The sequence below is a fragment of the Strix uralensis genome, chromosome 3, assembly GCF_047716275.1.
Source record: "Strix uralensis isolate ZFMK-TIS-50842 chromosome 3, bStrUra1, whole genome shotgun sequence".
Taxonomy (NCBI): Eukaryota; Metazoa; Chordata; class Aves; order Strigiformes; family Strigidae; genus Strix; species Strix uralensis.
The window spans coordinates 115,947,386-115,958,307 of NC_133974.1; the positions used below are offsets into that span (position 1 = coordinate 115,947,386).

General features: G+C 58.5%; 1 protein-coding gene across 1 annotated transcript; it reads left to right on the forward strand.

Annotated features, from left to right (window-relative positions):
- The first annotated feature begins 1,356 nt into the window (after positions 1-1,356).
- Positions 1,357-5,412, forward strand: LOC141941910 (uncharacterized). The gene is made up of 7 exons (XM_074864888.1): positions 1,357-1,401; positions 1,762-1,957; positions 2,165-2,264; positions 2,392-2,537; positions 3,135-3,226; positions 3,313-3,471; positions 3,832-5,412. The coding sequence occupies exons 1-7, from the start codon at positions 1,358-1,360 to the stop codon at positions 3,836-3,838; spliced, it is 744 nt and encodes a 247-aa protein (XP_074720989.1). The 5' UTR covers position 1,357; the 3' UTR covers positions 3,839-5,412.
- The last annotated feature ends 5,510 nt before the right edge of the window (positions 5,413-10,922 follow it).

A 10,922-nucleotide genomic window follows, 5' to 3' on the forward strand; every position in this document is an offset into this window, starting at 1 on the left:
GAAGGACAGGGAGGGCCTTCTTTTCTCCTGGACCGGCACGTCTGCACAACTGAGGATGCTGTTGCTGCTGCCCTTTGGCCAGAGAAAATCGGTGCCCATCACGCTGCAGCAGGAGAGAGCTGAGCGCTCGGGACCCTTCGACAGTGCTGAGCACTCGAGGTGCTGCCTGCCTGAGCTCTGTCCCCAAAGCCGGGCAGATGGGTCCCTGCTCCTCGGCCAGAGCCGGGAGGAGCCGTGCTCCCTTGTTCCCTGAGTGTCACCCCGCAGGTTGGGCACCCCAAGGGAGGACGGATGTCACCCGGACGAGCAAGGACACCCGCTGGGCAGCGGCCGCTGGACGTGATTCTGCGGGACAGGGAGCCTCCCTCTGCTGCTGCTCGCAGCCTGGGGGAGGGCAGGGCGAGGGCTGGGCGGGGCTGTCCCACTGTCCCGCCGGTTCTCAGGAGACTGCGAGCCGGAGCCGCTGAGCCAGAGCCCTGGTTCCAGCTGCCGGCTCCCTGCCCGTCCCGTCCCGCCGCACCGCTCAGCACCGCGCTGCAGGCAGGGCAGGGCAGGGCAGGGCAGGGCAGGCTCCGGGAGCGCTGGCCTGGTGGTTCCCACTGACGGGCTCTTGCTCTCTTTCCCTTTGCAGCAGGAGGGAGCGGCGGCAGCACCAGCAGGAGGAGGAGGGGGCTGCCCTGGCCCTTTGCGCTGCGGCGGAGCCCGTCCGCTGCCCCGGCGCCAGGGCAGGCGGGCTCCGGCTGCAGCAGGGCGCTCTTTGGGCAGCCCCTGGCAGCCCTCTGCGGGGAGGCCGGCACGCTGCCCCGGCCCATCCAGGTAGGCCAGCCTGGACAGGGGGGCCCCGGCCCTCCCTGTGGCTGCTCCAGAGCCACTGTCCCCAGCGGCTGCGGGGGTGGCTGGGGCACTGGGCTCTTCACCCACGGCCACCGCTTCTGGCGCCAGACCCTTTGCGGGTGGGGGGGGGAGCCCAGCCTGGGGCAGAGCTCTGGCCTCTGCCGTCACTTGTTTCTTCAGCCAAGCAGCTGTCCTCCTGCGTCTCCCGCAGGAGCTCCTGGACATCCTGCACCAGCGAGGACCGTCGACGGAGGGGATATTCCGGAGATCCGACAGGGGGACGGCGCTCCAGAAGCTGAAGGAGGACCTCGACCGCGGCGCAGATGTGGACCTGGCAAACCAGCCTGTCATCCTGCTGGCTGCCATCCTGAAGGTGAGCGCTTCTGCCCTGCAGCTGGAAGAGCTCCTGGCTGGCCTGGAACCTTCAAAGGCTCACCTGAAGCCCTTGGCCTTGCAGGACTTTCTCCGCAGCATCCCGGGCAAGCTGCTCGTTGTCGGCCTCTACCAGGACTGGATGCAAGCCATGGAGAGGCCAAGCAAGGAGGCCAGGGTGGAAGCGCTGAAAGTGTAAGTGTGGCCAGCAGCCTGCCTGTTGAGTAGGGAGTGGCAGAGTCCTGGGACTTGCCTGAAAAGGGACGGGCTGCTTAGAAGGTTGCATTTTCTGGCAGCTCGCATTTGCTGGGCTGGGGTTGCATTTTGGGGGAAAGGACGTGGGCAGGGAGCCCTCCCTTGCGTGGGCTTGGGTGAAACCAGGAGCTGGGAAGCAGCAGTGTGTTTTCTTCCTGAAGCACACGAGCCCTGATCGCTGCCTGAGAGCACCTGGAAAGTGGCACAACACAGACACTGGCTCCCACCTGCCTTGTGCAAGCTTCGGGGACAGCTGTGGGCAGCATCTGCTTCCTTAACGTTGTGTTCCTGCTCCCTCAGGGTGGCCGAGAAGTTGCCTGCAGCCCATCTCCTCCTCCTCCAGCGCCTGATCTCACTGCTGCAGAACATTGGCCACCACGTGTCCACCAGCAGAATGACCTCCAGCAACCTGGCCATCTGCCTGGGGCCAAACCTGCTGGGCCCACCCGACGAGGACCTGCTCCCGCTCGAGGCCATGCTGGAGGTGACCGAGAAGGTACGCTGTATTGACCGGCTGCCTGCAGCTTGCCTGGACCCTCAGAGCTTCCTCCTCTCCTGAGCAAATGCCGGTGGAGTGGCTGCCTGGAAGAGCAGCCCCACAGCCACAGCCACAGTCTGTGCAGAAGCAAGGGTCAGGAGCAGGAAAGGCTGCTCGGCACATTTTCAGACACCTGCGCTGAAACCAAGGCTTTGATGTGTGCAGGTGAAGCTGCTGGTGGAATTTCTCATTGAGAACGGCAGTGACATCCTGGGGGAGGAGATGGCTGGCCAGATGTCACCAGAGCCCATGGGCAGATCCACAGGTAGGAGGAGGGACTGAGGGTTGTCACAGCCTGAGCGGACAGCGGGGGTAGGGCTTCCTGTGGGTTTTGCTTTAGCTGTTGTCCACTTCCAACAAGTCACTTGGCTGCACGTGCTTTTGCTTTCCAGAGCTGCCTTTGGGAAGGGAGCATGGCCCGGCAGGTGAAGCAGTCGCACAGCTCCAGGCAAAAGCCTGCCTGGATGCACCAGCCTCTCTGCTCAGCCTCCAGAGAGCAGCAGGGGCAGACGCGGTGCTGGGAGCAGAATGGGCGGAGGTATGGCAGCTCCACGAGCGCTGCAACAATGTGGCTTAGGTAGGAGGAGGGGAGTTGCTGCTGGGTCCAAGCAGCTGCTGTGCCTCTTCCTGGCGTTCGACCTCTTGTGGCTTTGCATTTTATTTCACACCACCGCCCCCCCCCCCCCCCCCGGGAAGAACACCCTGTAAGGAAAACTGGCAAGGTCTTTTCTCCAATGCCTTAGGCATGTGCTTAATCAAAGGAAATACCTACAAAATGCCACAGAAAGATAGATTTCAAAAGCAAAGCCTCCCACCGCACAAGGTTGTAGTGCACCAAATGGGCATCCACAGAGCTCTGTCTTGGGAGGGCAGAAGAGATTCTGGCAGAAGGAAGTGGGCCAGCCTTCTCTTGCCCGGCAGGGGATCGCAGGCTCTCTGCTGAATGGCCCCACAAATGAACTGTCACACCCCCACGTGAACCCTGTGTTCCAGAGTGAGATCCTTGGGAGAAAGGGCTAATGCAAACCGGCCAAAGGGATCTCCTCTGTAGAGATAAGGCAGCAACGTGCCAAGCAGTTGCTTGCTACTTCAGGGCATCCCTTGCCACCTGCTAATGACGACCTTTCTGTTTTAGGCACCCGTTGCTCTGTCTCCAGCCACCCCCGCGACCACGGTAGAGGCCCTGGGATGCGCAGAGGAACCAAAGAGCCTCTCAGAGCAAAGAAGGTAAAATGAGTCAGCTTTGGTTAAATCAAAAACTGATTCCGATTGATCCTGGCTTTACCTGTCTAATCATGCTGTGGGATGGAAAGGTTTGCAGGCTTCCGCCAGGAGAACGCCAGCCAAAGGAAAAGAAAGAGAGAAGAGGCCTGGGCAGAAGAGACGGAACCCCACCAGGCGAAGAAGAGAAGAGAGGAGAAGATGGGCACTGCAAGAAAAGCAGGGAGGTGCAAAAGATCGGGAAGCCCCAGGTGTGTACCAGGCTCTGCTGCCCATCTTTGCCAACTCCCCACACTGCTCTAAGTCAGTCCAACTCACTGGCAAGGGACGGCGAGGGGATGGTGCTATGCAGGGTTTGGAAAGAACGCCGTGGCAGCTCCCCAGGGGAGCCCTCCTGTGTGGCACGGGGGCACTGTGCACCTCTGCACCTGCACAGCTCTCTAAGGGCATTACCCATGGGGATAAGGGGCCGGAGCCACCCCAGAGCCAATGCCAGCAGTAGCTCTCTTCTGGGATATCAACAATTCCTGTTTCCCAAAGAAAGGGGAACCAAGCCATGCCTGTTGCTGCCTTTGTGGCTTTACCAGTGCTTTCTGGCTCTGTCGTTGTAGGTGCTGATTTTGCTGTTACTGGTTGAACCCGTGTGACTCCTGGGCTCCTGCAGTTAATGTCCGCAATAAAAGGACATTTTCTCTCTTCTGAGTGTGTGTGCCGTACGATATTCTGGACGAGGTAGACGTTGTTTTGTGATGCATCCTTGTGGAGGAGTTTGGGATCATCTCTTGCGCCAGAATCCTTTCCAGCAGGCATCGGGGCTGAGTTGAGGTGCTCGAGGAGTCAAACCAAAGCACAGCATCCCATAGAACCGCTGAGGCTGGGAGGGACCTGTGGAGGTCCTCTGGTCCAACCCGCCTGCTCAAGCAGGGTCACCTAGACCAGGTTGCCCAGGACTGCGGACTAATGGGCACGTTCCCTGTCACACAGAGCATCTCACGGGCTAGAAAAGGGATGCTCTGGAGAGTTTCTGGCAAATCTCTGGAGAAGAGCATCTCCCCGCCCCTCCACCAGGGCCTTTTTCAGCTCTGGTGCCCTTCCCAAGGACAGCCCCACCAGGTGGGTGCAGTCAGCACTGCAGGAAAGAACAGGCAGCAGCCACCACAGTCAGCACTGCGGGAAAGCTGGGACCCCGGAGACCCTCCCAGGCTCTCCAACCCCAGCCTAGCCCAGTCCAGACAGCGTCCACAAGAGTGGTCTTCCATCCCTTTTCCCAACGTGCTGAACTGCCCTTAAAGCGTTAACCACCGGGCTGAAGTGCTAAGGCTTGGACAATAGGCCCAAGCCAGAGTTGACCTATAGAGGAATCCTGTATATTTTGTACCTGATAACCGTTGTGCTAGTAGGTATTGTACTAGGTTATAACAAACCGCCTATCCTGATGTAAAAAGCGCTAAAGTGTTGAAGTGTTGAAGCCTGAACAACAGGCCCCGAGCCAAAGCTGCTAACTTAGTATGTAGTCATTAACGATATGTGTATGGTCATTAATGAAAGATGTAGCTTAGATATCATAGACTCCTGACTGATGATGAATGTAATGGAAACATGTCTATCCTGAATGTATCTTTCTTCTTCTTGGCATAGAGGTAAGTTAACAAGGCCATGAAGCCTGCTGTCCGGCCTTGGGACCAGACGTGTGGCCTTGTTCTAAAAAGAACATAAATAAATTAGATAAGCAGGGAAACTCCCTTAGCTTCTCCCTTGAGCCCTGGCCAGGCTCCGGGGGAATCTAATGTGAGAGTGAAACCAGATGTTCCGCTCAAAACAGAGGTGCCAGCTGTTCTGGCTTGCTGATTTGGGGCTATATAAGGCTGGACCCGCTCACAGCGACTTTGGAAGCCTCACCTACGGGTGGACGCACCGCGTAGGATTTCCCACTTGCCGGGACAGGCTCTCCAAATCCTCGCTGTAACCGGGGCTGCCCAGCCACTGCGGGTCTGGATGATGGTGACGTATGCAAGTGGTGATGGATCTTTCTTAATCACTGTTCTCTCCCTCAGGTAGTAATGATTTGATGCATGACCCTGTATTTTCCTATTTGTTTAAGTGCGCTATTGTGTCTTTTCGTACTGTATGTTTTCTGTATTATTCTGTTACGTTATTTAGCTATTTCCAGTAAAATACGCCTGCTCTCTTCACTCTGGTGTCTGAGTTTAATTGGTATTCCTAATCAGCAAAACACGGGCCCACAATCTGTCTGGTTGGAGTGTAAAATAGCCAAAAGATGCCGGTTTCCTGCATTTTTCCTGCAAAGACTCTGATTTCCTGCATTTTTCCTGAAAAGGGCAGGTTTTGAACCCTCTTCATCGCTCCTATTTTAATCAAGGCATCGCGCAGTATCAACAGTTCCACCAGACACACGCCATCCAAAGCTGACTATGGATCCCCTTTTTGCCACGGGGAGGGCCTTTCGCACAGACGTGTCCCTGGCTGTGCTGGCTGCTCGGTGGGTGAAGGTCACGGCTCACAGTGGAGTCTGTCTTTCGCCACGATGGTCATTTCCAGGGAGAGCAGCTTGTTGTATTGACCAGGACCCTACAGGGAGAACAGAAGGGCAGGGATGCAGACGCAACACTTGCCACAAGTCCAGCGGAGCAGCTTGCTCCAGCGCGGCCCACTGTGACTTTCTGTGCTGCTGGAGCTGTGCGGATGCTCAGGGGACAAAGCGTTAAACCTGAGTTACCTGCATGAAATACAGCTGTCGCCAGCCTCGGTGCAAGCTGACGCAGGAGCTGGTCCTGACAACCACCAACCCAGGGCACGGAAAGCTTTGAACAGCTGTGACTGTTCTGGAACAGACCGTGCCACGTGCATCCGCTTCTATTAACAACTCTTCTCCTGCAGCAGAAAAGGAGTTTGAGATCTTGCTCACGGCTACAGGAGGACGGTGGTGGCCTCGGATGGTGCGTGAGGCTCGGGGCTTGCCTTGCCTATGAGCAGCTATGCCCCCAGAGTGACAGAGGCTTTCCCCGGGGAAGAGCCATCAGCGCCCATTTGAAATGGAGGAAAACTTCACTACGGTTTTGGTTGTAGGTGGAAAGCTGTGGGTCAGGGAGGAATTCTGCATCTTCCATAGCGTAACAGAGGCAACTGGCTGTACAGCAATTTTTTGGTTTGTCTAATTCTTCCGGGAAGAGTCTTATGCCGGTACCGAGTAAGGCGGAGTGTCAGACAAAGTAGCTCATTGAATGGGCATGATACGGGGAAATTTACTTGCCTATTAAAAGCCCCATTGCTCTAGAAGTTGCATCTTTTTTCTCTAGTCCTTTCTCTTGGAAGCGGGTGGGCGGAGGGGCATGGAGGGTTTATCTTCATACCTCCTAAAACCTGCATTGTAACAGTCAAGACAGAATATGCCTTTCTCCTGTACCTTCTCTTTTTTGAACGTGCTGAATTCAGTCAATTGCCCACTGAGTTCAACAGCCATCTCTGATTTTTAGCCTTTGGCTCAACAGCTAGATGCAACCTCCCATCACTGGCGTTAGCACATTTAATGCAGATCATCTGCTCTCTACTACTCTAGGCTACCTACTATCTAACAGTCTAGGCAAGGGTACAGCCTGATACAACGTTGCACATAAGGTCAGTACTACCAAGAGGTGTGACAGTCCAATGGAAAACAAGAGAGCCTGTACACCTTTTAATGGCTTGAAGGGATGACAGGGAGAAGCACCGTATTTATAATACACACACACACACACACAAGTGGATCTTCCCCCTCAATTTCTGATCATCCTGTGAGAAAGCCGTGCGCCGCATGATGCACGCACTGTCCACATTCAGTGATGCGGATGACGGGGCAGAGCGCACCCTCAGACAGCTTGCAGAAGGCACACGACCGGGAGGAGAGGCTCCTGCAGCCGGGAGTTGTGTTGCCAACCAGAGGGCCCTTGACAGGCTGGAGAAAGGGGCTGCCAGGTGCCTGCTGTCGTTGAAGAAGGGGAAGAGGGAAGAGCAAAGTGCTGGACCTGGGCAGGAAGAAGCCTTTGGAGCCGTATGTGCTGGGGGAGACCCAGCTGGAAAGCAGCTGTGCAGAGCCCTGGGGTCATGGTGGACCCGAAGTTGAGCAACTTGGAGCCAGCAAAGTACCCCTGGGGCAACGGGGGCTAAGTGCATCCCGGGCTGCAGCAGGGAAACCACTGGCAGCAGGTGGAGGGAGGGGGTGCTTCCCCTCTGCTCTGTCCTGCTCTGGGCTCCCCAGCGCAAGACAGCCAGGGCCATGCTGGAGAGAACCCCCAGCACGAGGCCCCGCCCACTTTCAGTTGGGCTCCCAGAGGCGGCCATTTTGGAGCCAGCAGCCACCAGAGCCGGAAGCAGGGGGCTGTGCTGGCACGGAGCAGCGCTGGCAGGAGGCAGGCTCTGGCCGAACAGCGCTTCCCGGCACCGGCACCCTGCTTCCCATCCTCGCTGTGACCGGCTGGGCCGCATCCCAGAGCGGTGCAGAGCGAGGGTCCTCCTGTCCCGGGCAGGATGGGCCAGGCCAACTGCTGCTGGCACTCCAGGTAGGATCCCCCCTGCGGCTCGGGGATGGGTGGGCACGGCCGGGCCCCGCAGCCGCGGCCTTTCTCATGCCCGCCGCTCTCTGCTCCGCAGGGAGGCTCTCACCGACGCCGAGGCGGTGCTGAGCACAGACGTGCGGCTGACCCGGGGCCGCAGGAGGAGCGAGAGGCGCCTTCTCCTCCTCCAGGAGGAACTGGTCATCGCCAAGTTGCGGTAAGACCCTCAGAGCCCCACTGCCTTTCCCCCATCCCTGGCCCTGCCACCAGGCCAGGGACACTCTGGCACCAGCCCCAGGCCCTGGGGCCTTGGTGCTGGATGCAGCAATGTCCATCCCAAGGTGTCCTGGTTTAGCCAGGATAGGGTTAAGTTTCCCCAGCAGTGGGGAGGGAGCTCTAGCCGGGTTATTCAATACCATGCTGACGTCAGGTCCGGGCGCCCAAGCGCGGGAAGATTGGTAAACGCGTGGGGTGGGGTCCCTTCCCTCACTGCTGTATCGGTATATCCCTTGTTCTGTTTATTGTTATTACTGTTATTGCCATTGTTCTTGTTGTTGTTCGGTTTGTTGCTGTTGCACTGTTGTATCAAACCTCTCCTTATCTCAGCCCCGGGGTCTGTATTTCACTCCCTGCCCCGTTCCGGTCGGAGGGTGGGGGAGGGGCAGCGTCAGCGTGGTCTCGGGTCCCGGCGGGGCCTAAACCACCACAGCCTTTTTGGCACCCAACGTGTGGCACGAGAGGGTTGAGATAAGGACAAAAGGAGAAGGTGTGTTAGAGCCATCTGTTAGGTGCCATTTTTCTGGTTTTATTCGTATTTGTTTGATAAGGAACATTTGCAGTGCTGGCCAATTTGCTTGCGTGGTGGGGCTGGATTAATCCTTATATCCCCTGTGTGTTCCCAGTGCTGGCGTTTGTTATCGGTGGAAAATGTGTCAAGGGTTTTATTTTGCTATACTGGCTACTGACTGCTTATAATGTGCTTGGATCACTGCTTGTGGGGGTGAACCGGTACCTGTTTGCTGCCTGGGCTTTCGTTAGGGGTCTCACCGCCTCTGTGGGTGAGCCAGGGGAAGAGATGCTCTCGGTTTTTGAGAGTTTTAGCTATCCTTGGAGCACCCAGGCCAGTGTGTTTGCGGCACAGCGCTTTCTGAATGTCTGCCAGATCTTGTTTTGGGCCATGCGGTACTTCTCCAATAATGGCACCACCCGGAAACCTGCCCCGAGGGCAGATAGCTATAAATGGCAAGGTGTGTGGGAAAAGATGGGCAAGTGCCTGAGTCAGTGGTCACCCCCAATGCTTTGGGATTTCACTCCCAAACAAGTGCAGAGTCCTGATAAACTGGTGGAGTGTTTGGAAAAGGTGTGTTGCCAATCTGACAAACCCCGGGAGACACAACTCGTTGCGATGTGCTGGGGGCTTGCCCATGCTTACTGTGTCATCTTTAACACTGCTCACTTTAACCACCACAGAGGGGCAGGTGGGGGGCAGGGCTCTGCCAGAGGGCACCCCAAGGCAGCCACCTCCAGCTCACTGCCTGTCTCTCTTCTCCGCAGACGTGGCACCACCCTGCACCCACAGCTCCGCCTGGCCCTGGACCAGCTGTGGGTGCTGAGCAGCGGGAAGGAGGCAGCGGGGGACGTCAAAGAGGAGGAGGAGGAGGAAGACAGCGACGAGGACAGGACCTCCATCATCTTCATCTGGCCCAGCGGCACCTGTGTTGCCACTTTCGGGTGAGTCGTGGTGCCACGTCCCACGGCCGGGCAGGAGAGGGTCCCAACCGTGCCCACACCACCCTGTGAATGGCCTCTGCCCTCCGTGCAGAGCCTGGGCAGGGAGCAGGCAGCACGCCGGCAGGGAGGGATGGGGGTGCGTTTCCACATCCTGCATCCCCTGGTCACCTTTTGGTCCCCAGAAGGGAAGGGCAGGGGCAGCTGCTCTGGCAGGACACAGGGAGCCAGGGCTTGGGCAGCACCCCTGTCCCGCCCCACGGGGCCTCGTGCTGCCCCTCTGCCCTTCCCAAGGGGCAAGGCTGTGCCGCGGCCCAGGGGCTGGGGGGCAGCGGGGCCTGACGCTGGTTCTCCTCTCTTTCTGCAGCTCCCGGGCACTGAAGCAGCTGTGGTTGGGCAAGCTGCTGGGGTAAGCTAGGGGGGTGCTTCAGGCGCGGCCGGATGGGGCAACACAGCTCCCCAGGTGGGGAGAGCTGCCGCCGCGGCTGCGGGCAGCTCTCAGGCAGAGCTGCCTGAGAAGGGAGAAGAGGTGGCTTGGGGCTCAGCCAGCTCTCTCTCTGTCCCTTGCTGGTGCACAGGACACCCGAAGGAGCCACGGGAGCCCGCGTGACCGACGTCCCATCGATCAAACTCCTGCAGAAGGAGCTGAGCCGACGCCATGCCGTGAGTGTCTCTCTAGTCTGGCCACTGTCCCCGAGCGCTGGCCCTCCAGCCGAGCAGCAGAGGCATCGCTGCTCACCTCCTTCCACTCTTTCTCTCCTGCCCAGTGGAAGACATTCAGCGCCAGGAGCCTGGAGAGGCTGATGGAGGACCAGGCAGAGGTGAGAACGGCTGCCTTTCACCCGCCTCTGGCTGTGCCGGGGTGCCAGGGATGTGCAGCGAGTGGGGTGAGCCTGTGCAGGGGGGAGGGAGGGTCCCGCAGTGCCACCCCGGGCGCAAAGAGGCTTGGGGAGCCACCAGGAACGCCGCATGTCCCCGCTGGTGGTGCTGGGAGGAAACCTGCCGCGTGAGGCAGAGAGTCCGGGAGGGCAGAGGGTCCCCGCTCTGCCGCCCTCAGGCTGCTGGTGCCGGGTGGCCGCTCGCCGGTGGCCCTTTCCGCCGTGGGGATGCTCTCTAAGCGCAGCCTGGTTCTTGCAGGCTGATCCCAAGCAAGGGCCTCCAACAGCCCCATCTACCAATGGAGGGGGACTTTGCCACTCACCAGGTGAGTTTGGGAACGAAGGACAGGGAGGGCCTTCTTTTCTCCTGGACCGGCACGTCTGCACAACTGAGGATGCTGTTGCTGCTGCCCTTTGGCCAGAGAAAATCGGTGCCCATCACGCTGCAGCAGGAGAGAGCTGAGCGCTCGGGACCCTTCGACAGTGCTGAGCACTCGAGGTGCTGCCTGCCTGAGCTCTGTCCCCAAAGCCGGGCAGATGGGTCCC